Source organism: Ascaphus truei, chromosome 18 (assembly GCF_040206685.1).
Source record: "Ascaphus truei isolate aAscTru1 chromosome 18, aAscTru1.hap1, whole genome shotgun sequence".
NCBI lineage: Eukaryota > Metazoa > Chordata > Amphibia > Anura > Ascaphidae > Ascaphus > Ascaphus truei.
The window spans coordinates 37,117,217-37,144,668 of record NC_134500.1 but is presented as its reverse complement, the minus strand read 5'-3'; the positions used below and the strand labels follow the sequence as shown (position 1 = coordinate 37,144,668).

The following is a 27,452-nucleotide window of genomic DNA, read 5'->3' as shown; positions in this document are numbered from 1 at the left end:
CAGACGCTCCAACACTAACAGAACTGAGAGCACACAGGAACTGCAACTAAGTTTGGTCAGCCCCGCCCCTCATGACATCAACAGAACCTCCCCTCTGCATCAGGCCTACAGCAGAGTCAGGCTTGCATCTATCAATCAGGCAGGGCTTACAAGGGGGGAAAACCCATGATTACTACTGGGGCCTGTCATTAACAGGACTTACCACAGTAGTAGGACGATGTTATAGCCCATGCTGTTTACAGGGGGCTACATATATATATATATATATATATATATATATATATATATATATATATATATATATATATATATATATTATTGCAAAACTTGTTAGACCCTATTTACCATTGTTTTTATTCCCTATTTTATTAGTTCTCTTAAAGCAATTAAGCTTGAAATATTTACAGTATTTAAAATACTGTACAGATACAAAATATTATTTGCAATTTCATGATGCAAGCATAGTTCTCTGCAATGATATTTCATACATAAGCAACATTATAAAAAGAGATCATTCTCAACCTCTTATTCACAGAGAAAATTCTGGGTTTTCAGAATAATAACAAGCCTCTTTATTGGATCAGTAACTGTTGGTAAGTATTTTATTTGTTTCTAAAACATTAAATGATATTCAATTTTGTAAGTTATTCTTTGTCTATTTTTGATGTTCAAAAATAGTCATATGTTTTCCTTGTCAATTCTGGTAATATGCAGCAGTTCCTTTATGGACAGAGAAACCAAACTTTCTGCTTTCATAAATACTCTCACAGTCTCCTTTTCAGTACCCCAACATTAATGTTAATGGCTTCCCTAGAAAGATTCAATGAACCCTAAAGTAGAACTTAAAAATTGAGAAATTTATATTTTCTCCGGGACCATTTTATTCTAATGTCACCTTTTAGTAACTGTTCTTTTACTTTATCTTTTTGCCCAATAATGTCGCCAAATGAGTACGTTTTCAGCAATATGTCACAGACAGTTGGCAAAAGTTGTGTTTGCCCTATTTACAGTACATGTCTCTGCATTAAGCACATTTTGCTAGCCGATCTAGGGATTTTATATCACTTGACAAATTAGTATATCAAATGAGATTGCAATGTACATTAACTTAACACTTGGTGAATCGCTGAGAAATCTGACAGCTTTTTTAACGACTCAGAAAGGGTTCATGTGAAACTTTCACACACGGCTTGTCTGGGATTCTGGGGGAACACATATGTAATAGTTTACAACATCACAAAAAAGGTTGGGTAAAGATTTGAAAATCCCTTCAATGCGTTTGATTACCACGAAGACATTAAAATGTTTAACAATGTATGTAAAAATAACTGTACTGTACTTTTCAAAAGCACTTATTTTTATCAAATGAAAACCGGATCCCTGAGAATTACAAAGTAGTGTTTGGTAACTACACAAATAATGGCAATGTAAGAATGAAGCGATCACAGTAGCTTGGGGCCACTGTGCCTGGGTACACAGATTTGCTGCTCTAAATAATATCAGCAAAAGACTGCAATGTTAATATAATGAAGCTGCACTCTTTAATTTTAACTGTATAATTAAAGAGGGTAATGTCACGGGAGACCGGGTAATTTACACCTTTTTAATTGGATCATTCACTGAGCAAAACAAGGTAATGAAATAAATTTAAGCTTATGCACACAAATTCACTTGCACACAATGGAACACAAAATACAGACAAAAAGACACTGGGGTCGAAAACTAGACTTTGTAAGGCGCAGGGAACCCTAAATAAGAGTTTTACCCTGACCAGGACTTAGCCCGGAATCTCATGGTACCCAAATCGGCGTGAAGTTCCACACGCCACCGTTCCCTTCTCTTCTGAGAACTCGGAATTTCTTGACTACCAGTTACTGCTGAGGCCGAGTTTATTCGAGCATTTGCCCGTTCTCGGCCGCAGCAGTAACCTGGCGCGCGCCGGAGGGTGCCGGGCACGCGCCGAAGCAGCGGAAGAGCACCCTCCGATCGGGGTGCTCTCCCTCCCGCTGCCGGGTCCGCCGGGTCCCCCGGAACCCCCTGCCGCCGTCCCCCACATCGCGGGACACCAGGGCTCCCTCGGGGAGCCCTGGACGTGCGTGCAGGGGGCGCTGACACCCGATGATGTGTGACCGCGCATCGGTGACGCGCGGCACGCCGAGGGAGTGGGGCTAGCAAGCCGGGGCATCCCCTGGCTTGCGGAACTAGCCCTGCTCGGATTAAGTGTGTCGGTAGTGTAGTACCAAACTCCTGGAACTCAAATCAGCATGTAATCCCAGCCGCAACTGCTACATTCGATTTTGAGAACTTGCCCGCAAAAAGCTAGACTTAGAATTTGGCAGGCAGGCTTTTCAGGCATGAAAACGAAGCCGGTTGCTCTGCTATTCCGCAGAGGCAACTTTGAAAAGCCCGCCGGCACTCTTTCTAACTATGGACACGAATATGATTGGTGCATCGATCCTTATAGTATTCTGAGTTTCATTCACAAAACTCAGCAGCCAATAAGAGCATGGGAACTTTCCCAAGCAGCCAATAAGAGCCAAGCTAGTCCAAAAACCAGGTTAGCGGGAAATCTGAATGAACCAAGGGACATGCGCGAGTTTGCCTCCTTTGTCCCTGGTTACTCAATGCCACCCGTAGTGACAGGCTCCTCCAAGTCTGACAGAGCAAATGGCAGCCCGGACGACTGCCATTGTTCTCCGGACTTGGATACTCAGCCTTTCCCCGCTGCCAATTCGCCTTTCACACCTCTGGCATCCTCTGACTGCTTTGAACTCCAATGTCCAGCAGACTTTCTGGCACCAACGTGGTGGCTCTGACAGTCTGTTTGAACACCGATTCCGAAAGTCCCCAACACACAGTACATTACAGTACCCCACAATGTATTAATAAAATTAAGTTCTAATACACTGTCTAAATCTCTGGGTATGGGGAATAGAATAGGAAAGATATACTTTTATTCCTAGAGTATCAGCCTGTATTCCCCACACACTATCTTATGGACTTCGTCTGGACTCTGACGTCCCCCCCACAACCTTATATATGGTTGGGGCACCCACAAACCCTATACCAGTTTGGGGTTACTTGGCAATAACTGGGGTACTCCCCTTTGTCATGGGAGACCAGGCAGTTTACACCTTTTTTACCGGGATCATTCACTGAGCAGAACAAGTAGTAAAACAAATGATCAGTTATTCACTTAAAATAGGCATACACACAGTGGAATACAAAATACATAAGAAAGACATAATTACTGGAGGTCGGCGCTACAAAACTTGACTTTCCTAGCTTAAATAGAACATAAAACAACGTTTTTTAGTTGACTGGGACATAGCCCAAAATGTCCTGGAACTCAAATCGGCATGAAGTTCCTGATGCCACCGCTCTCTTCCTTCCGGAGGTGTTGAAATAACTTAACCAAACGTCCTGGAACTAAAATCGGCTTGAAATCTCAGCCACGACCGCTACGTTCAATTCTCAGAACTTGGCCGCAAAAAGTGGGACTTTGAAAATATTTTGACCTGAAATTTCTGAATCCGGCTCGCTGCTATTTCTCCAAGAGCATCTTTTTATACATTCAAATTTGCCGCTGCTGTTCTGGCATTTAGAATTGGGAGAATCTCGTGAACGGATTGGCTGAGAGAGAGAGATTGTTCCATTTTTCAAGAAAATCAGCGTTACAGAAGGGGCAACATGGCAACAAGAATAAAAGTAAAGTTAGTTCATGAAATACTACAACCAATCTGAGCGTGGGAACTTTCTAAACAGCCAATCAGAGCGATGCCAGTCTACTGAAGCCAGACATGCGCAAGATTGCCACTTCTGCCACTTGGTATGCAGAAGCCACCCGCTGGTTTAGGCTCCTTACAGTTTGGTCGGGCAAATGGTAGTGCGAGGACTCTCATTCAGCCCAGGAAATGGGTTCTCAAGCCTAAACCTCCTGCCCAAATGTTCTTCACACCTCTGGCATCCTCTGAGGCTTTCATGTCCGATGTCTAAGGAGCCTCACTGGCACCAAGCTTGGTAGCCAAATGGTCTCTCAGAACATTGGTCCTGAAAGTCCCAGCTCATTATACTGTGCACAAGCATATATGTTTTAAACCACACTGTTTAATAAAAATATACACTTTAACTTTCCTAAGTCTTCTGGTTATGGGGAATAGAATAAGAAACTGCACTTTTATTCTTACTAGCCATATTCCCCACACATTATACTAGACTTAGACTTTAAAAGCTTCTCATGTATGGTTGGACTACCCAAGAACCCCTATTCCGGTTTCTGGGTGACCTGGGCATTAACTGGGTATCCCCTTAACCTATGGACCCCTTGACCGTTCCAGGGTCACCTCACATCCCTATGCCCCATTTACCTTTCTGGTCTGTGCTGAAGCAGGGAATCCTAACGGTGAGTTGCACAAGCATTTTCAAGGGGAGAGTTTGACAGGAGCAATGTGCCTATATGTATTCAGGATTCTGACCTGATTCCCAGGTACATTTTTGGGATATCCAGCAACTCTGGGCCCCGACTAGCTAGGCACATTCTGACAAGACTTTCTCCGCAACCCCTCCCCCCCTCCTGAAACTTATAGCCCAGCAATCTCTGCTTGCTGGCACACCTGGAGAAGTAAAAACACATCCTTGTGCCTCATTCACCTTTCTGGGCTATGCTGAAACAGGGTATCCTAGCGGTGAGTCGTGCTTGTGTTTTCAAGGGGAGATTTTGCCGGGACAATGTGCCTACATGTATCCTAGAATCAGGCATGATTCCTGGGTACATTTTTAGGGGAACTAGCAACCCCGGACCCCAACTGCCTAGCCACATTCTGACAACTATTCCTCTGCAAAACCCCCCTTGAAGCTCATGCCCCATTGTCACGGGAGACCAGGCAATTACACCTTTAAACCAGGATCATTCATTGAGCAAAACCAAGAAGTAAAACAAATTGTCATTTATTCCATTGAAACAGACGTACACACAGTGGATTACAATTAAACAGAGGAAAAAACACTTACTGGGGGGTCTGGGCTACAAAACTAACCTTTCATTGTTGATATAGCACAGAAAACACAGTCTTTACAATTCCTTTAGATGGCCGGAACTAAGCCCGAAAAGTCCTCGAATTGATCTGGCATGCAGTTCCTGCCACCACCGCTCTTTCCACCCTGGAGGTGCTGAAATCCCTTGACTGGGAGCGAGTACCAATATCCTGGTACTCTTTTTGGCTTGCAGTTCCAGCCGCGGCCGGTACAATCTATTCTTAGAACTTGGCCCCGAGAAGTGGGACTTAGAAAATTTCCTGCCTTGAAATTTCTGAAGCCGGCTCGCATCTATTTCTCCCAGAGCATCTTTTGGTCATTTCAAATCTGTCGCTGCTGTCTTGGCGCTTAGAATCTCTCGACCTGATTGGCTGCAGGGTTTCTTATAGGATTCTCAGTCCCATTCACTGAACCCGTTAACCAATCAGAATCCTCACTAGCCTGTCACAAATTTGCCTGTACTTTGAAGCCGGGCGGGCACAGATTTGGATTCTGCAATGGGCATGCGCTAACTTGGCACCTGTGCCACTTACTATGCAGATCCCTCCTGCTGTGCCGGGCTCCTCAGAGTCTGGGCTGGGCAAATGGTTGCTGGATAGCCGCCTTTCAAGCCAGGATGTGGGTTCTTGAGTTTTAACACTGGTACTCTGCCCGCCCTAACACCTTGGCATCTCTGAGACTTTCAAGTCCAGGACCCGAGCATACTCAGTGGCACCAACTTGGTGACCATCTGCTCTCTCAGAACCAATGACTTGGAAATGCCCCAGCTCATATACAATGTATAAATATATGCACCTTTTATACATCAAGTTAATAAAATGTAATTAAAAATATTTCAAGACCCTCTTGTATTTTGTTTTACTGAAACTCTCCGCACGTTCATTCCCAGAGCTCTACGAACTTCCTAACAGAAGTTAGTAAAAAAAAAGTTGCTTCAAAAAATGCTTAGACACAATTTCCCTGCTCCTTATACTTTCACTGTGTGAGGCTGGGGGAGCCACAACGCCCTCGGCGCGCTCCTCACTCACCTCCTTCGGTGGCCGGTGTTCCTTCGAGGCCCGCTCCTGGCTCCGCTGCCTCCGCCGGTTCCTCTGGTGGCCATCTTGCTACAGGCGTGCGTGTGCGCACCCGCTCCTGCCTTTTGAGGTCTTCTTCCACCAACGTGGGGCACATGCAACGCGCACACGCACGGGCAACACACACTGGCTCCCTCTCATCCAATTCACCTTAGCCTTGCCATTATTCCTACTATCGCAGACCTCACTCTACACTTACCTCCATACTGCAGTTTTCTCATTGGACGCTCTCACCTACATATGCTCAACTGTACCACTGGCACTTTGGCTTAGCATAGTACCAGTTGCGTTGTGTTTACCTATCCTTGCCTCCACAGTCTTATCTTACTGACCCTTGCTCTGTGTTCTGACCCGGCTTTCCTCGACCACCCACTCTTCTCCAACCCCAACCTCGGCACCCAGACCATATGACTCTCCTCTCTCCAAACTCAACCTCGGCTAAAGTACCCGCAACGATCCGTAACTCTCCTGCACGACCCCTGGCAAGTTTACCGACTCTCCGTACCTCTCCACTCCCAACCCGGCTACCTTGACGAAACCTAAAATCCAGATGGGCCCTTGTGGCTGTGGGTGGCGTTGTATCTAATCCCCACCTCAGCACAGCAGGACCGCCTTGTTTGTGGTGAGCACACCGTGACTCATGAGCCGGACTTAGAAAATATTTCCATCCTCGCCACCTTATTGCTGGTGGGAGATATTCCGAACCCTCATACCTGGTTCTGGGGGTTGGGGCATATACTGAGGGGACCCTTACTATTCCAGGGACCCTTGAATGTACCCGGGATGTGATTTATGCCCATGCTCCGTTATACCTTTCTGGTCTGTGCTGAAGCTGGAAGACCTGGTGGTGAGTCGCGTAACTGTTTCCTAGGGAGGGTTTTGTCCAGTGGTCTGTGCCTACATGCAGCGCACATACCATAACTGGGTTCAAGAGCTGATACTTCAAACTCCCCAATGTAGCTCAGAGGTAACCAGCCAGGCATAATACCTTTATTATTGGCCTGGTAACCCCATCACCATCACACCCAGCAATCCCTGCTCGCTGACATACCCGGAGAGGGAAAAACACACAAAACATTTTTATTACATGTGATACATTTGAATGTTACAATGTTTCTGGGTCAAAGAGCTTGACCCCTTATACTCGGATCAGGGGTAACCAAAACCGGGCTTCACCTTTATTTGTGAGCCGGGTTACCCCCTACCGTCATAGGTAACTAGAATTGATTTTTAATTGTAATATTCAGCTACTGGAGCCAGTAGAAACCTTACAGTGGGGTCTCCTGGCGCTGAAATAGAACTGCTTAGTAAATATGGGCCTTAATCTTTATTTAAATTAAATGCCCCCATATTTACTAAACTCCCATCACCAGAGCAAAGTGATAGTAAACCCCAGTATACTTCTACTGAATATTTAGCATTCAAAAGTTTGCAGCAATAAAGATTGGACAGATAGAGCAGATGAGATTCAAATACATCTTTCTAAATATGTTAGAAAACATGGGCCATTGGGCAAATTCATCAAATTGTGCTAATACAGATAAGGACACTGTGACACGGAAACTCTCATTGACAAACATCTCTATTTACAGCAAAAGTTCAAATAGTGATGGGAAACCCTGGCAATCGTATATTATGTCTACAATAGTCATTGCACATACTGTATAAAGCATTATGGTGAATGACAGAATATGTAAAAGAGAACAATGTCACCTGATTTCTATAAATCCCTTTAATATTTGTAGCTGTTAACTTCACTTCAGACTGGGAGGTAGGAATTGTCACTGCTACAACTACATACAAGTCCATCAGTAATTCTATGGTGAATGCCGACATTGGTCTGCACGTTGGGCTGAACGGGATTAATATCACTCTGAAAGGTGAGACTGGTCACATTTGGAAACGTTATGTATACTGTACTGTATATAGATGTTTTAGAGATGAGTGAGTTTGCGGAAGAAACATTGGAGGGCCTCTCCCCATGACCGCCTGTGGTTTGGAGGCAAAACTCCATTTGTGGTCCTGGCTTGGGGAGAAATAATGCAAAAACAAACATTGTAGCAGCATTTCCTCTAAGGGGCACATACTTCTGGACATTTGTATAGTAGGGAGGGAGGATGGGGAGGACGCACCGAAAAACTACTAAACTAGCCAACTTTAACAAATTACTAAATATAAATAATAAAAAAATAATATTCTCTAGTATGTACTTATATATGTGTATAGAGCAAATATCTATATATTGTAGTGTATATATATTTATATATACTGTATTATGGTTTATTTGTAAAGCACCAACTTATTCCACAGTGGGTTTCAGAGTGGCATTCATTGCATACACAGAATGCCATACAGATAAGAACAAGCATGTACAGACTGATTCAGAAGGTAATCAGGGCCCTGATCCAGCGAGCTTACAATCTACATGGAATAGGGGACAATGTTGAAAAAAAAAGTTAAAATGATTGCTCATTGTGGGATGTAGTAGGCCTCAGGATGGAGTATGGTTCATCCCTGCAGCTGGTCCTATTAAGGTTTGGGGTGTGGATGTTATGGGGTGTTAGCATGGAGTTTGGTGCAGCCACAACGCTCGTACAGTAGGGATAGTGGAGATGTTAGGGGTGTTAACAAGGAGTTTGGTGCAGCAGGGATTGGGGGAGATGTAAGGGGTGTTAGCATGGAGTTTGGTGCAGCCACACAGCTATTACAGTAGGAATGGGGGAGATGTTAGGAGTGTTAGCATGAAGTTTGATGCAGCCGTACAGCTGGTACAGTAGGGATGGGGAAGATGTTAGGGGTGTTTGTCACGGGAGACCAGGCAATTACACCTTTATACCAGGATCATATCACTGAGCAAAACCAAGGAGTAAAACAAATTGTCATTTATTCCATTGAAACAGACGTACACACAGTGAATTACAATAAACAAGAAGAAACACACTTACTTGGGGTCTGGGCTACAAAACTAACCTTTCCTAGTTGCAATAGCACAGAAAACAAAGTCTTTACACAGTCCTTTAGATGACCAGGACTAAGCCTGGAAAGTCCTGGAACCAAAATCGGGATGCAGTTCCTGATGTCACCGCTGTATCCACTCTGGAGGTGCTGAAATCCCTTGACCGGGAGGGAGTACCAAACGTCCTGGTACTCTATTCGGCATGCAGTTCCAGCCGCAACCTCTACAAACTATTCTGAGAACGTGACCCAGAAAAGTGGGACTTTAAAAATTATCCCCTTGAAATTTCCAAAGCCGGCTCACTGACATTTCTCACAGAGCATCTTTGAATTTACCGCTGCTGTCTTGGCGCTTAGAATCTCCTGAGCTGATTGGTTGCTAGGTTTCTTATAGGATTTCAGTCCCATTCACAGAATACCTTAGCCAATCAGAGTGTGGGAATATTTCCACCAGCCTATCAGCGATTTGTTGGTACCCTGAATCTGGGCGGGCACAGATTCCAATTCTGCAAAGGGACATGCGCCAACCTGGCACCTCTGCCACTTAGCATATTGAACCCCCCCGCTGGGCCAGGCTCCTCAGAGTCTGGGGAAGGGCAAATGGTCACCGGATAGCCCTTATTCATGCCAGGACATGGGTACTCAAGTATAACTCCGGTACTCCGCCCGCGCTAACACCTTGGTATTGTCATGGGAGACCATGAAATGTACACCTTTATACCGGGATCATTCCTTGAGCAAAACCAAGGAGTAAAACAAATTGTGTTTACTCCTTAGAAACAGACATACACACACCGAATTACAATATGCAGAAGAAAACACACTTACTGGGGGTCTGGGTTAAAAACTAACCTTTCCTAACTCAGTCCTTAAAACAATGTCTTTACAAGTCCTTCCAATCACCGGGATTTACCCGCAGAAGTCCTGGAACTGAACTCGGCATTTAGTTCCTGACGCCACTACTCTCTTTCCACTCTGGACGTGCTAAAATCCCTTGACCGGGAGCGAGTACCAAACGTCCTGGTACTCTTTTCGGCTTGTAGTTCCAGCCGCGACCGCTACGTCTTTTTTCAGATCTTGTCCCCTGAAAAGTGGAATTAAGGAATTTTTCTGCCTTGAAATTTCTGAAGCCGGCTCGCGTCTATTTTTCTCAGAGCATCTTTTGGTCAGTTCAAATCTGCCGCTGCTGTCTTGGCGCTGAGAATTTCTTTAGAATCTGACTGGCTGCTAGGTTTCTTGTAGGATTTTAGTCCCATTCACAAAACACTACAGCCAATCAGCACGTGGGACTCGATATGTTAAGATGCAGAGGTGCCAGGTTGGCACATGCTCTTTAGCAGAATCCAAATAGGTGCCCACCCGGCTTCAGTATACCGGAAAATCGGTGATTGGCTGGCAGGAGAATTCCCACGCGCTGATTGGTTGTAGTGGTTTCTGAAGGGGACTCTAAAACCTATAAGAAACCTTGCAGCCAATCAGGACCTCAGATTCCAAGCGCCAAACCATCAGCGGAAAATTCAAAGAAGCTCTGTAAGGAATAGACGCGAGCCGGCTTCAAAGATTTTGACTGAAGAAATTTTCTAAGTCCCGCTTTTTGAGGACGTAGCGATCGCGGCTGGGATTGCATGCCGAATTGTGTTCCAGGACTTTCATGAATACCTCCCGGTCATTGGAAAGGGCTCCTAAAGAGGTCGTTTGTGACAATTTTGTTTTGAGGAAAAATTATTTAGTTAGCCCCTTTCCCAGTAAGCATGTTAACCGTGTAAATTGTGTTACTTTGTGTGTATGTCAAATGCTGGAATAAATTACAACTCATTTTACTGCGGTGTCTTGTTCAATCATATGATCCCGGTAGGAAAAAGTGTTAATAATCCTGGTCTCCCGTGACAACTGAGTAAATGGTTGCCGGATAGCCCTTATTCCTGTCAGGACGTGGGTACTTGAGTGTAATTCTGGTACTCCGCCCGCCCTAACACCTTGGCATCTCTGAGACTTTCAAGTCTGGGACCCGACCAGACACAGTGGCACCAAGCCTAATGGCTATCTGGTCTCTCGGAACCAAGGACTTGGAAATTCCCCAGTTCATATACAGGGCAAACACATATGCACTGTCATACACCATATCAATAAAAATCTTACAAAATTCTTCTAAGTCCGTCATCTACTGAAAAGATGTGCACGCTCATTTTCAGCGCTCCAAGACCTTCCTATAAGAAGTTTTAATAAAAGTTGCTTCAAATAGCGCTTAGGTTCATTTTAAGGGACCCCTGACTATACCTGGGATACACATATCGCTGTGCCTATGTTTACCTTTCTGGTCTGTGCTGAAGCAGGGACTCCTGGTGGTGAGCTGCAAGAACATTTTCAAGGTAGGATTTTGACCGGAGCATTGTGCTTCAAGTTATCCGAGAATCTGACCTGATTCCCGGCTTCCTTTTTGGGGTATCCAGCAACTCTGAAACCCCGCTACATAGCCACAATCTGAAAATACTTTCTCCGCAAAACACACACTGAAACTCATAGCCTAGCAATCTTTGCTTGCTGGCACTCCTGGAAAGGCAAAACCACAAAAATTCTTTATTGTCGCATATTTTCATACAATGCATAGCAGTACATAAACGACAGCCAGGTCCAAGAGCCGACACTTTAGGACCCCACAAGGTGAGTCAGGGGCAACCAAGTGGTCTTGACATATATTAGTGAGCCCGGTTACCCCCTCACCATCACACCTCCCTCCTCACGATGGAGGCTTGGTTGCAAATGCCCCAACCGGCGGTTCGACTAGCTGGACACCCCTTGAGGTTCTGGGCTCACTAGGGCTGTCCTGTCAAGAAGAGTCCATCAGCAATTCCATGTTCGCTGCCTTTCTTGTGTTGTATGGATAAGTCAAACTCCTGCAATGCAAGACTGCAGCTTAGCAATTTGCCATTTCCCCCCCCCGACACCCATAGTAACCAACTTAACGGATTGTGGTCCGTGACCACGGTAAAGGTCCTGCCATACAGATAGGGCTGCAGTTTCTGCAAAGCCCAAACAATGGCCAAACACTTTCTCAATAGTGGCATAAACCACTTTGCAATATTTTATGGTACAATAATATTAATCTTGTCCCTCTAGAACTTTTTCATATCAAGCAATCCCTTTCTGTGGTAACAGGCCTGATCAAGCATGTTCTCTCCCCTTCATCTTTCCCCCACAAAAGATTATTTTACCAGCCATGCAAAATTGCAACCTTTCAACTGATGACTTTTGTACTGTATAATGCAGCCGCCTTTTGTTCTTTCACTTCCTGGAGAGCTGGGAAAGTGACGTACTGTATACTGTCTGTAAGATGGTGATAAGTCATTCTGTAAACTATTGCTGATGTTTCATTTTATTGTTACCAGGAAACCCTATTCATCAAATTAATGAAACAATAAATTACAATGAGCAGTTTGTCTGGAGTTTGGGGATGGATTACAATGAATATTACAATGAAGGACTTAAAAGAGGCCTACCTAACCCAATACTGTACGTTGCAGAAAAATTTGCGCATTTCAGCCCATGTGGCTTTTTCACCCAGTATAGAATATCTGGACATTATGCCTCAGCTTGTATGTGGTAAGTGACATTGACACTATTTGGTAGAGAGATGCTGTAAAAGTTAAATGTCTTTCTTTATATTCTTGCTGCGGCATATAATAATTCTGTATTGTGGTTTGTAACATAAGAGACGTTTATGTATCCTAAGATATTACTTACATTCACAAATAGCAGACTTAGCGGTGGTTGCATCAAATAGGTTGTATTCTTTTCAAAGAGATTGCATGTTATTCCTTCTCTGGGTGGAATCCTTTATTTCTCTGCTTGAAATGTTCTGTCCTGTCAGATTCCTCTCCTGGTGTTATCCTGTCTCTCTATCTAACTAATCTGTCAACTTTTATGCATAAAATATTACTTAGCCTTCCTACTCCCAGCACCATGACTGAACATGGCATTACATATGTTCCTTCCACAGCTCTGTCCTTGTCACGAAAGACCAGGCACTTTACACCTTTTTACTGGGATCATTCACTGAGCAGAACAAGTAGTAAAACAAATGCTCATTAATTCACTTAAAATAGGCGTACACACAGTGGAATACAAAATACATCAGGAAGACACACTTACTGGGGGTCGGCGCTACAAAACTTGACTTTCCTAGTTTAAATAGACCATAAAACAAAGTCTTTTAGTTGACCGGGACTTAGCCCGAAATGTCCTGGAACTCTTTTCGGCATGAAGTTCCTGACGCCACCGCTCTCTTCCTTCCGGAGGTGCTGAAATAACTTAACCGCAACTTAGCTCCAAACGTCCAGGAACTAAAATCAGCTTGAAATCCCAGCCGTGACCGCTACGTTCAAGTCTCTGAACTTTGGCGCAAAAAGTGAGACTTGTAGAAAATTTCTTGACCTGAAATTTCTGAAGTCGGCTCATTGCTATTTCTCCTTGAGCATCTTTTGGTACATTCAAATTTGTCGCTGCTGTTCTGGCGCTTACAATCTGCTCTCCGGATTTGCTGAAGGATTCTTATAGTATTTCAGAGTTCATTCATGCAATACTTCAGCCAATCCGAGCGTGGGAAATGCCCTACCAGCCAAGCAGAGCGATGCCAGTCTACTGAAGTCGGTCAAGCAGGACATTGGAATCAACCAAGGGCATGCGCCAACCTGGCACCTTAGCCCCTTGGTATTCAGGAGCCACCCGCTGGTTTAGGCTCCGCACAGTCTGAGAAAGGCAAATGGTAGTCCGAGGACTTCCATTCATCCCAGGATGTGGGTACTCGAGCCTAAATCTCCTGCCTAAATGCCCTTCAGACCTCTGGCATCCTCTGAGGCTTTCATGTCTAATGTCTGGGTAGACACAGTGGCACCAAACTGGTAGCCCAGTGACTCACCCAGAACATTGGTCTGGAAAGACCCAGCTCATTATACCGTGCACAAGCATATGTACATTAAACACACTGTTTAATAAAATATACTTTCTAAGTATTTTGGTTATGGGAAAAAGAATAAGAATCTGCACTTTTAATCCTACAAGCCATATTCCACACACACTATAATCTGGATTTAGACTTTTAAAACTCCTTGCAACCTTATGTATGGTTGGAGTACCCCAGGACCCCTATACCGGGTTCTGGGTGAACATGGCATGAACTGGGGATCCCCCCTTAACTTAGGGACCCCTTGACCATTCCAAGGACACCTCACATCCCTATGCCTCATTTACCTTTCTGGTCTGTGCTAAAGCAGATTATCCTAGCGATGAGTCGGCCAAGCTTTTTCAAGGAGGGATTTTGACCAGAGCATTGTGGCTATATTTATCTGGGATTCCGACCTGATTCCCGGGTACATTTTGGGGTATCCAGCAACTCTGGACCCCGACTACTTAGGCACAATCTGAGAAGATTTCCTCTGCAAAACCCACCCTGAAACTCATAGCCTAGCACATAGCCTAGCAATCTCTGCTTGCTGGCTGTAATGCTTGCGCTCGGCACGAACAAGGCCGGATCCTGGTACTGAGGTGGGAAGATATGACACCACGCACCCACGGCAGCGGGGGCAGGCCTGTTAGGTGAATAGTCTGGAATGCCAGGTTGGGGTTGGAGAAGATGGGTTAGAAAAGTACTTGCCGGGTCATAGGGCGGAGCCAGAAGAGAGGTCAGAGTCCGAGTGCCGTGGTCAGGGGTAGGAGCCAGGAGAGTGGTCAGTCAGTGTCCGAGAGCCCAGGTCGAAGGTTGGAGGGTAGCGGATCGTCAGAGGCAAGCCAAGGTCGAATTCCAGAGAGTGGTCCTAAAGTCAAGCCGGGTCGTTACACAGGAAAGAAGACAACGAGAGGTTCAAGTACAAAGCACAAGGCAAGGCAGAGATGTGGAAATGCAAGGCTACCATAGAACTATGCTCAGCTGGCAGAGCAGGATATAAATAGGAGCCAGGATCAAATGAGACTGGGGGCGTGAGTCCAGCAGCGCAGGGATAGGCTGGGAAACACCTGAAGCAGGTGAGCAGGCAGTTAGTGTTGCCGCATGGCTTGAGAGCGGTGCACGTGCGTCACGCATGCGCACCACATGGGGGGAGCATGCGGCACAAGAGGGGGTGGCTGAGCCTAACTCCGCATGATTCTTAGAACTCCCCTGCGTCTGCACGCATCCTGTAATGCAGCCGAAGGTTTGTCCCACGGGGGGTGAGGAGAGAGACCTCAGTGAGCTGGAGACCTCTGCCATGGAGTGTTGTAAAGTGGCTGGTAAGGGGGGAACCCTCTTTGAGAGATGTGTTCCCTGATTCCTTACAGTACCAATATGGCTTGTGGGGGTGCATGGCATGAAAGCGCTTCAACAACAGAAGGAGCGGCTCAGTGAGTAAAGACACTGACTGGCACTGAGTTTGAAGCAGGGGAACCTGGTTCAATTCCCGGTGTCGGCTCCTTGTGACCTTGGGCAAGTCACTTTATCTCCCTGTGCCTCAGGCACCAAAAAACATAGATTGTAAACTCCACGGGGCAGGGACTGTGCCTGCAAAATGTCTCTGTAAAGCGCTATATAAAACTAGAACATGCTATTATTATTATTAATATTAACCTGGTAGCGTGTATTTGATGATGGGGTATCCATGACCTCTCCTCGAGTCCAAAACCCCTCCAGTGGACCAGGTACTGGACAGATCTCCTAGACTTTCTCACATTTATAATTGATTGAATCTCATATTCTCTTTGGCCCTGTAATATCACAGGCTTGGGAATCGTAGGCGTCTTATGAAATCGTGGACTCTGGGACATGGCTTTCAGGAGGGAGATATGAAAAACTGAGGGTATCTTCATTGATGGAGGAAGCTGAAGGCGATATGCAACAGGGTTAATCTGTTCCAACGCGGTAAAAGGACCCAGGTACCTGTGGGCCAATTTAAGGCTTGGAGTGTTTTTTGACGAGAGCCAAACCTTGTCTCCTGGCTTGAAGTCAGACACCTCTTGGCAATGACGGTCCACTTGCACCTTCTGTCTGTGAATCGCCTCCTCCAGTGCCTTCTGGATCTTCCTCCATGATTCTTGCAGAACCTTAATTCGGTCGTCTGCTGTCGGAACCCCGGAAGAAACTGATGAAATGGGAAGCCGAATCGGGTGGAAGCCGTAATTTATTAAAAAAAAACGGAGATTCGTGCGTGGAACTGCTCCTTAAAGAGTTGTGGGTAAATTCCGTCCAAGGAAGAAAGTCCACCCAATCGTCTTGACTGTCGGAAACGAAGCACCGCAGGTATTTTTCTAACGTTTGGTTTGTTCTCTCGGTTTGCCCATTCGTCTGAGGTTGGTTACCCTGAAGAAAAATGGAGAGTGATGTCCATCCTTTGGGCGAAGGCTAGCCAGAACTTGGAAATGAACTGCAATCCGTGGTTGGATACAATGGTCAGTGGAACCCTGTGAATGCAGAAAATTTCTTTAACAAAAATGTCTGCTAAGATAGCAGAGTTGGGCAGCCCTTTGAGAGGGATAAAATGAGCCTGCTTTGAGAACCTATCAATGACCACCAGGATAGTTTTCATCGCCCTAGAAATAAGGAGCTCCACAACAAAGTCCATCGACAGGTGGCTCCAGGGACACTCCGGTACTGGCAATGACCGTAGAAGACCTGGTGGCTTGCTGCGTTGTTTTGACCTGAGCGCAGGTCGGGCAGGATTTGACGAATTCCTCGATGTCCCTCAGCATGGTAGGCCACCAGAAACTACGTTTGATGAGGTCAGAAGTTTTTCTGGTACCCGGATGACCGGAAGACTTGGATGAGTGGCCCCACTTTAGTATTTTGTTTTTGAAAGCGCGGGGCAGCATATAAAAAACCATCTGGCACCTCAAGACCACTAGGAAGATTAGTTTGTGCTGCAAGAACCTTATCCAAAATATCAAAGGAATTGTCTGAAATAACGTACTTGGAAGCTAGAATCGTCTCGGAAACATCTTCAGATTTGTCTTCGACCATGAACTGACGTGACAGGGCATCCGCTTTTTGGTTTTTCGACCCGGGGATGTAGGAAATTAAATAGTTAAATCTTGAGGAAAAGAGAGACCACCGGGCCTGACGGGCTCCTAGGCGGTGCGTGTTCTCTATATACAATAGGTTTTTGTGATCGGTAAGGATCGAAATAGGGTTCTCTGTGCCCTCCAAAAGGTGCCTCCATTCCTGTAGGGCGAGTTTGATGGCCAGGAGCTCCATATTGCCGACATCATAATTTTGTTCTGCCGGGGAAATTATTTTTAAGAAACCACCACAAGGTTGGAGTTTGTCCCGTGAGGACTGCCTTTGAGCGAGGATGGCGCCTGCGCCGATATCCGATGCGTCTACCTCCAGGGTAAAGGGAAGCCTGGGGTCAGGGTGACGTAAGATAGGTGCGGAAGCAAAAGTCCTCTTAAGGGTCTCGAAGGCTCGAAGTGCCATAGGTGACAAGACTGTCATGTTAGCTCCTTTCTTAGTCAGAGTGGTGATGGGAGCCACAGTAGTAGAAAAGTTCTTGATGAACTTAAAATAATAATTTGCGAATCCCAGGAATCGCTGTATGGCCTTCAAGGATGTGGGTTGTGGCCATTCTAGTACAGCCTTGAGCTTGGCCAGATCCATGATGAATCACGTATCCGACATAATGTATCCCAGGAAGGCAATGGAGGATTTGTGGAACAAGCATTTCTCCAACTTGGTGAATAAGAGATTCTCTCAAAGGTGCGTTAAGACCAGCTTGGTGTGATGGATATGGTCTGTGAGAGATTTAGAAAAAATACAGATATCATCAAGATATACTATGACGAAACTGTTGAGAAGGTCCCGAAAGATCTCATTCACGAATTCCTGGAAGACTGCTGGGGCATTACAGAGACAGAAGGGCATGATCAGATATTCGTAATGCCCATCCCGGGTGTTAAAAGCTGTCTTCCATTAATCTCCTTGGCGAATGTGGATAAGGTTATAGGCTCCCCGGAGGTCAAGTTTTGAAAAAATAGTAGCCCCCTGTAAGCGATCAAAGAGCTCAAAAATGAGTGGCAAGGGGTAGCGGTTCTTGACCGTGATCTTAAGACCCCAATAATCTATACAGGGTCGAAGGGACCCATCTTTTTTCTTTACAAAGAAGAACCCAGCACCAGCTGGGGAAGAGGAATTCCGGATAAACCCCCTCTTCAGGTTTTCCTGAATGTATTCATGCATGGCCTTGGTCTCGGGTATGGAAAGAGGGTATGATCGGCCTTTGGGGAGGACAGCACCTGGCAAGAGATCGATGGGACAATCAAAGGGTCTGTGGGGAGGAAGAACCTCGGTGTGTACCTAGTCAAAGACATCTGCGAACTCCGCGTATACCACTGGAAGGGAGGCTTTGTCTTCCTTGGGAACCTTTACTCCGCCGATCTGTTGCTTTAGGATGAGACAGGATTTGAAGCACTGAGGGCTCTGTTGTATGGTTTTTTTTGTAGGTCCAGTCTAGCTTTAGGTTGTGTTGTTGCAGCCAAGGGAGCTCCAGTATCACCTCAACTGATGGAGTATGAATCACGTCCAGGGTGATCTCCTCCTGATGACCGTCCTCAGTGGCGAGGGATAGTACGCACGTCTTCTAAGAAATGTAGGCCGGTTGAAGTGGATGTCCGTCTATGGCCTCCAACCCGATGGGCACTGCTTTGGGCAGGAGCGGAACTTTATTCTTGGTGGCGAAATCCTGATCAATAAAATTGCCGCCAGAACCGTAATCAATGAATGCGGAGGTGGTGATCTGGAATTTGTCCCCACTGAGAAGAATGGGCAGCATAATCCGGATAAGAAGTTTTTCCTGGGAAGAAGGGGAAGGAGAGATGGTGCCCAATGTGACCCCTTTATACCTCATTGAGCTTTGGCGTTTCCCTGATGGAGGGGGCAGCTTGCCAACTGATGACTAGGACGACCACAGTAGTGATACAGCCCGCTGTCCCACCGACGCTGTTTCTCCATCGCGGATAACCGGTGACTCCCAAGTTGCATGGGATTGGGTTCATCTTGAGGCTGGGGAACAAAGGGAACAAGACTGTGAGTAACGGATCTAGTGAGAACACACTGAGGGAGCGAGCGTTCGACCCTCCTTTCCTGGAGATGCTGGTCAACGCGGATACAAACAGAAATAAGGTCTTACAATCTGGTGGGTCTTTCTTGAGCCGCCAGCTGATCCTTGATAGGCTCGGCAAGTCCCTGCCAGAAGGCTGCGGACAGGGCCTCATAATTCCAGGCGGTCTCGGCCGCGATGGTCCGGAATTCCAGGGCATATTTGGCGACAGATCGGGAACCCTGAGAGAGATGGAAGAGAGAAGAGGCCGCCGTGATCTTGCGACCGGGAGTATCAATACCTGTTTGAATTCCCTGAGGAAGCGAGGATAATCGTGCATGATCTCGGGTCTCTGTTCCATATAGGAGATGCCCAGGTCAGCGCGTCACCAGTCAGCAGGGCAATGATGTAAGCGACTCTTGATCTTGCAGAGGGAAAGCGAGAAGGGGTTAACGCAAACTGAATTTCACATCGGTTGAGGAATCCTCTGCATTCGTGGGGGTTGTCCGCATAGCGGTTTGGGGTAGGTAGTCATGGCTCCGTAAATGTGGGGGAGTCCAGAGGGAGAGGGACTGCAGCTGCAGTGGCAGCAGGACTAGGTGGGTGCTGGGGACGAGCCATCTTAGAGATTTCTTGGGTTAAGGAGGTGAGTTGCGCCTCCAACCAGTAAAGTCGGTCTAGGGGGCTTGACTGCCCTGCCTTGTTCATTGGGCTGAGCATAATGTAATGCCACGAACAAGGCCGGACCCCGGTACTGAGGTTAGGAGATATAACACCACACACCCACGGCAGCGGGGGCAGGCCTGGTAGGCGGATAGTCTGGAATGCCGGGTCGGGGTTGGAGAAGATGGGTTAGAAAAGTACTTGCTGGGTCGTGTGGCGGAGCCAAAAGAAAGGTCAGAGTCCGAATGCCATGGTCAAGGGTAGGAGCCAGGAGAGTGGTCAGTGTCCGAGAGCCGAGGTCGAAGGTTGGAGAGTAGCGTATGGTCAGAGGCAAGCCGATGTCAAATTCCAAAGAGTGGTCCTAAAGTCAAGCTGGGTCGGTACACAGGAGAGAAGACAACGAGAGGTTCAAGTACAAAGCACAAGGCAAGGCAGAGATGTGGAAACGGAAGGCTACCATAGAACCATGCTCAACCAAAGAAGAGATGGCTGAGCAGGATATAAATAGGAACCAGGATTCAATGAGATTGGGGGCGTGAGACCAGCAGCGCATGGATAGGCTGGGAAACACCTGAAGCAGGTGAGCAGGTAGTGTTGCCGCGCGGCTTGAGAGCGGTGCACACGTGTCACACGTGCGCACCACACGGGGGAAACTATGTGGCACGAGATGGGGGCGGAGCCTAACTCTGCATGAGTCTTAGAACTCCCCTGCATGCGCATGCATCCTGTAATGCGGCCGAGGGTTTGTCCCGCGGGGTGTGAGGAGAGAGACGCAGTGAGCTGGGGACCTCTGCCGTGGAGTGTTGTAAAGTGGCAGGTAAGGGGGGATCCCTCTTTGAGAGAGGTGTTCCCCGATTCCTTACACTGGCACACCTGGAAACGTAAAAAACACAACAATTCTTTATTGTCGCACATTTTTACAGAATGCATTAACAATCACTTTGCTCAAAAGCTGACACTCCCGAACCCCAATACATGGATCAGAGGTAACCAAGCAGGCCCCCCACCATCACAGAACTCCTACTCCCAGCACTGTGACTGAACAAGGCATTACATATGTCCCTTCCACAGCTCAGTCCTCCTACTCCCAGCACAATGACTGAACATGGCATTACTTATGTTCAAAGCTCCGTCCATCTAACATGATGTCAGACCTCCTTATTGTACATATAAGGAACTCAAGCTTATTATCAGAAATGGTTGCATCAGCTTCAAATCTCACAGATCTTGTCTGATAGATCTAGAGATCTAGATCAGATTGATACATTTATTCATTTATAAATAGATCTATCTGAACACACCTCCTTTACTTAGAATACTTACTTCTTTCCGTGTAAGAATATCTACAGAACAATTCACGTGGCGTCTGTTCCTATTCCAAGTATACAATTAATTCAATTACAAAATAAATATGAATGGCCAGATGCCAAAATGGCCCACTACTTGCAATAATGACTCATCTGACTCCTCCTTGTCAAATTGCATTTTAGCCTACTACAGTATATGTAAATCATGACCTTATCTGCCCCAATGTATAGTACTAAGGAAACAATTGTGTATTTCTGGGGCATCAAATGTATTTAAAAATATCATTTTGATTTCAATGCAATTTTGTCTTTATTATGCACATCTGTTGCAATTTGTTTACCCCAAAAATGCACTACTTTTTGCTTGATATATTGGGGTCAGTTGAAGAGAGTAGGAGAAAAAGATAAGGGAATCCCACATAGAAAATAGAGGTATGATAGTGCAGATTGCTTTATAGTAAAAACACAGTAAAAAGATATATTGCACTCATAAGAAAAATGCAAAAGTTGACATATGTACCACCCAGGGTAAGATTTTGGGGTATATACAGCACGCCCTCTCCCACCGGTACTCCAGCTACAACGGCCGTTTCACAGAGAAAGTCCAGGGACAGAGGGACCAAATCACTGCTGAAATTAACCCCTGAGGAAGCTCGAGAGTGAAACACGTAGGGTGGATCTACTGTATACAGACGTTGAGAGTACTGCTCAGTTGTTGGTGGACATTTTGGAAGCTGTGATTTGGTCACTCTGTCCCTGGACTTTCTCTGTGAAATGGCCATCGCAGCTGGAGGAACAGGAAGGAAGGCCACTCTTTTGTAAATCGGTGCTAAAGTATTAAGAAATGAAATCGAATCGCTCTTTAAAAAGTCATGATTTACATACAATAGACTAATACTAGTTTCATCTCTGATTATACTGTAGATACAAGGGGTTTGATTTCCTCTGTCTACTCCTTTTTGTTGGATGTCCCTGTGTGTACAAAACGTGTTTGCACAGCAAGCTCTTCACCCCCTTTATTGGCCAAGGTGGCATAAGGCAACAAAAAAAAAAAAACACGATTGACAAGCACATTCCCATTCATAGGCCCCTGAGAAAAAAATAAGATAAGTATTTTTTTAAGATTGCTTAGATTATCTTAATAAAGCCAATCAAATAGGTACATTGTTTAAAAAAAGGGGTGATTTTGTCTAGCTATTATTGTCTGCACTGTTAATGGAAAATACTAAGCATAGACAAATAAGTTTACTAGTAACGTGTGTTTACTTTGTTATTTGGTATATTAAATTCTTATATTTCTATCCTTAGAAGTACAGAATCAGTGTTTATTTCTGACATGTGCTTCTACTGTATATAATCTACAGCGTTGAAGCTCAGAGGTCACCTACCTATTGTACCTGGGTTAGATATTTAGAAGACAAACATTTTAATTGTATCAATGGGTTTGGTTTTCCAATTACATCAGGAAGTAAAAGCTGACTGATTTATTAGGAAGTTGGGTGTATTCCCCTTTATAGCAAAGCAATTAACTTTCTATGCAGAATAAATATAGAATCATTATGTAAATATTCAATAACATTTAAGATTAGGTGGACAGTACTGGTTATGTTAAATGTGTCTTGGCAAGTACAGTATGCTCAAACTATTCCAATAGCTTTGTGATGATTAATCTGTTATTATAACCAAATTATTTGGAAAATTGTTATAAGGGTGGCAGAATATTGGTTAGAGCTTTTAGTGATGATTAGTACTAGATTAAATTGGACAATTTAAAAGCTCTACATAGGATAATGTAGGGCTGATTAAGGTTACTCAGAGAATTCCTAGGCCATGAAAAAGACTGCATGCAAAATATTTCTAATGTTACTATTATTTCTATATCTGCTGTTACAGCTGCTTATTGTAATATTAGTTTAAGAAGGCACCATTACCCATATAATACCTGTATGTACCACATCTTAATACTTGTATATCATATGTATGACATAATGTACTATACAATATGTTCCCTCTTTTACCTCCCAAATTGTACAGTACAGTACTTTGGAATAAGTTGACCCCCTATATGTAAATGGTAATAATAGACATAGTTGCATTTGTAAATTCAATCTGCAATACCTGTGCCAACATTTTCCTTTTTTTTGTATCCAGGCACCCAGTTTAAAATACATTTACATTTAGAAGGGGACATTTGACTTTTTTTTTCAAGCAGCTTCTAGCCAGCGAGACAATTAGTAAGGGGTCATCATTAGCAGCCATGAGTTGTGGTCAATGTCACAGTATGCATATTTACCCATTTCAGGGCAATGTCCAATAAAGTATCCGGATTAGAAGCCCCCAGAAGTAGCACTAATGCCACCCCAGACTAGAAGACGCTCCCATTTCCCATATTGCTTAAAAATATGAAGCAGTATGGATTGATGCTTTAAATCAATGAATAAATCCCCTAACGTTTTACTTTATATTGCAGGGTGGCATTTTGCTCGTGGATTGCCTGCAATGTTCTTTTCTTCATGCCAGTTTTTATATATGGAGCTTATATGATCCTGGTGACTGCATCTTTTATCACCTTCTCACTCATTTCTTTCTTAACTGTGAGAAATGTACCCGTTTGCGATATAAAGTTTGGAACAGCTTCTCTGAAGACTGACTTTGGAGGGTCCTTCTGGCTGAGTGCTGTTACTGGTGAGTTATAGAAATACTTCACCTTAACATTCCATCTAATGCAACACAAAAACATTTGCTTTGCCACTGGGAACCTGTTTAATAATAGAACGAGAACAACAAACAAACAATAGTCAGTTCCATATTTCATATCCATCACTCACACTTTTTTCACTCTGACCTGTACTGGTAGAAACGAGCTTTGATGTCATTACCTTACTGTATACCTGCATAAAAAGAAACATATGGAAATTAAGGGAGTGATGGATCTATGCAGATTTGGAGCAAAATGTCTTCATTTGTATGTTGCATCTCTTTGTGTTGATGTACCCGACTCTGTACCTCTGCCTGTAACCCAACTCTGTATAATCAAACAGGATTCTGTCCCTTGGTTCTGGTCTGTGAATATATACCCCTACCGTAGCTCTGCGGGTCCCCTTCCTGATCTAAGATGAGCACCGTTATGCTTTTGCTCAGCCCAAAAAAAATGTAGCCCGCTAAGGCAGGTAGAGCCATTTCTCTCCAAGGACATCTAATTGGAGATCACAAGAAACATCTCACCAGCAGAACTCCCAGTTGGAGGCCCTCCAGGTAGGTTTTACCCCCACGTCGCCCACCCTGGGATACCAGCACCTCTTCGATACAGAGGAGATCTCACCACGTGCAGAGGTTTTCTGAATTAATATTCGATGCAGTTTTTACTCCAGTCCCCCATGTTTTGTACCCACCGGGCTAGGGTAGCATACATAATCTCTTTAATTATTAATTAAGCCTTAGCATGGGCCTCCCCTATGTGGGAGAGGGAGTCTGCACTTATTAATGACTCTCCTGCCTTCTTACAGTAATTTAAAGAGTATTTGATGCCCCTGGTAGAGTAATTTGGCTTCCTCCTCACTTCTTTGATTCATCAGGGAACACGCATTTTTGGTTTACCTTGACGTTTGGTATGCAGGCTTACGACGCTTTAGCCAAAGGGTTTAACTAAAAACCAAGTAATTATTATTATTCAAGTATTTAAACTTTATACTCATTATCATATATGTTTTGTCAATTTGATGTAGCATTGGGCACCCCTGTCTTCTGTTGTATACATTTGCCACGCTCAGTAGCACTCATTTTGGCATAAATATATATTCATGATGTGGTGGATGTAGGAGTTTGAGCTAGCTGGGAATGTGTTTGTTAATCAATTTCTGACTGGTAACAGTCAATGGAGGCTGGTGGCACCTCCCCCCAGAGCTCACCCCTCCCCACCTTTTTAGCTCGGGACGTTTTGGCAATTTGCTGAATGGACAAGACTCACTGCAGTTGCTTCCCCTCATACAGAGGTAACAGGAAGGGTTCACAGTTTTAGTGTTAGGACCTGCATTTTTGGTTTACCTTGACGTTGGTATGCAGGCTAACGATGCTTTGGCCAAAGGGTTTAACTAAAAAAAAACAAGTAATTATTATTATTCAAGTATTTAAACTTTATACTCATTACCATATATGTTTTGTCAATTTGATGTAGCATTGGGCACCCCTGTCTTCTGTTGTTCAACACGTATGGTGGGCCAGTTTGCGATTGAATTCCATACCCGTGCTCCTGAGATGGGGTGGAATAATGAAGCTCTGTTGGCAGCCTTCAGGCAGGTATTTCAGAGCATATCAAAAGAAAAAACAGCGCAAAAAAACCTCATAGTGTAGTATATTAAAAGATAATTTTATATAACAAAGGTGAGTATTGCACGTACATCAGGATTAAAATAACACAGCATGACATGTTAGGGACATGTTACCACTCGGCGGGACAGCAGCACAGGAACACCGGATATGGGCTTTGGTAACCTTCCTCTGGTAGCAGGAACCCAGGATCGAAGAGACCAGCTCGCAGTCGAAATTCCTTCCTTGATAATGGGGATATCACTGCCGTTGGTTCAGAGGAGGTAATTCTCCTGTCCGGTTCCGGGTTAGTCCGCGTGTGCGTATGACGTCATAAAGTGGCGTCTCTCTACCGTCCACGTCGCGCCGCGCTGGATATTCCACCAGATAAGCGAATGTCCCAGAAAACAGCTGTTCAAGCAGGAAACACCTCAATGGGTAATAGAAAGTCAGGAACGCGCCCTCTCCTACGCGTTTCGTATCGAAATACTTCTTCGGTTCCCTGTGGAATATCCAGCGTGGCGCGACGTGGACGGTAGAGAGACGCCACTTGATGACGTCATACGCACACGCGGACTAACCCGGAACCGGACAGGAGAATTACCTCCTCTGAACCAACGGCAGTGATATCCCCATTATCAAGGAAGGAATTTCGACTGCGAGCTGGTCTCTTCGATCCTGGGTTCCTGCTACCAGAGGAAGGTTACCAAAGCCCATATCCGGTGTTCCTGTGCTGCTGTCCCGCCGAGTGGTAACATGTCCCTAACATGTCATGCTGTGTTATTTTAATCCTGATGTACGTGCAATACTCACCTTTGTTATATAAAATTATCTTTTAATATACTACACTATGAGGTTTTTTTGCGCTGTTTTTTCTTTTATTTTGTACTAGTTTGGAGTGCTGAGCCATCCCATCAGAACAGCGGCACAAACCTCATCCTAATCAGGTTGTCTTAAATCCCTTAAGGGTCACAATATCAACAATCACCTTTAACCATATATGAGCGCAGATCACTCTTTTGTATCATTTCAGAGCATATAAAGAAAGACTGACCTGTCGGGATACACCCAAAGACATGAAGGAAGTCATCTCTTTATGTATCTGGATGGACTTTATGTATCCAGATACAATAACAGCAAGCCAAGCGGGATCGTACCCTTAGAACCTCTACTATTTGGATAGCCCATCATTTCAAACCTTCTCTAACAGCATATTTCCCTTTTCCCTGATGGGGAACCCATGAAGTTGGGTAGTACAAAATTATCTGAGCAGGAGAGAACTAGGAGATGATCCAACGGTCTATGCCTGTACTGTGGGCATTTTGCCATAAACTGCCCTAGCAAATAAGGTTATCTCATGCACCCAGGGAAGTTGAAGGAATATTCTCTGGGCATTTCAACTATTCCTGCACCATCACAACCCACACGGCTCCTCCTCCTGGCTTTACGGGAGGTCCAGGGCTCAAAGAGTAGGTGTAGCTGTTTGTGCAGCTAAAGAATATTGACTCGGAGCTTGGGGGCATGGTGCGCGTGTTGTGCACGAGCACTGCACACAGGTAGTGAGCAGCGCGATCCGGAGACGGAGCCTAAATCCGCGGCATTGGATGACGCCATCCTGGTGCGCATGCGCGCTGCATGCGTCAGGTAAGGAGTGCAGTCCATTGGCACCCCGCGCATGTGCGGTGGTGCTCGGGAGGATGCGCGGGGCAGTTGCAAGTCCGTAATCCTTACAGTACCCTCCCTCCCCTTTAGAGGAGACCTCCGGGTGAACCCTGCGAGGCTTCCGGGGGTATTTCAGGTGGAACTCTTTGATGAGTTCGGATGTGTGGACTTGCTGGTGTGGAATCCAGGATCGTTCCTCGAGACCGTATCATCTTCAGTGGATGAGATCATGGATTGTCCCTTTTGTTTTCCTAGAGTCTAGGATGGCCTGAACTTCGTACTCCTGCTGGCCCTGTACGATTTGTGGACCCAGTGGTGCAGGAGATGGATCTGGGAAGTGGAGGCTGCGGTATGCAGGTTTCAGTAGTGAAATATAGAACACGGATGGAATCTTA

The 27,452-nt window shown here is 45.2% G+C and overlaps 1 protein-coding gene across 6 annotated transcripts in view; it reads left to right on the top strand.

Annotated features, from left to right (window-relative positions):
- LOC142469163 (dual oxidase maturation factor 1-like) overlaps nucleotides 1–27,452 on the top strand; it is an 81,567-nt gene that overhangs the window by 42,552 nt on the left and 11,563 nt on the right. For 4 of the 6 annotated variants that reach the window (XM_075576116.1, XM_075576115.1, XM_075576117.1 and 1 more), the window contains 4 exons: nucleotides 536–593; nucleotides 7,856–7,990; nucleotides 12,452–12,665; nucleotides 23,561–23,775. In XM_075576116.1, coding sequence (XP_075432231.1) covers nucleotides 536–593; nucleotides 7,856–7,990; nucleotides 12,452–12,665; nucleotides 23,561–23,775 — 622 coding nt within the window. Of the gene's footprint in view, nucleotides 1–535; nucleotides 594–7,855; nucleotides 7,991–12,451; nucleotides 12,666–23,560; nucleotides 23,776–24,131; nucleotides 24,346–27,452 lie in introns of all 6 variants that reach the window. The other 2 variants (XR_012788977.1, XM_075576119.1) reach the window with 2 other exon arrangements.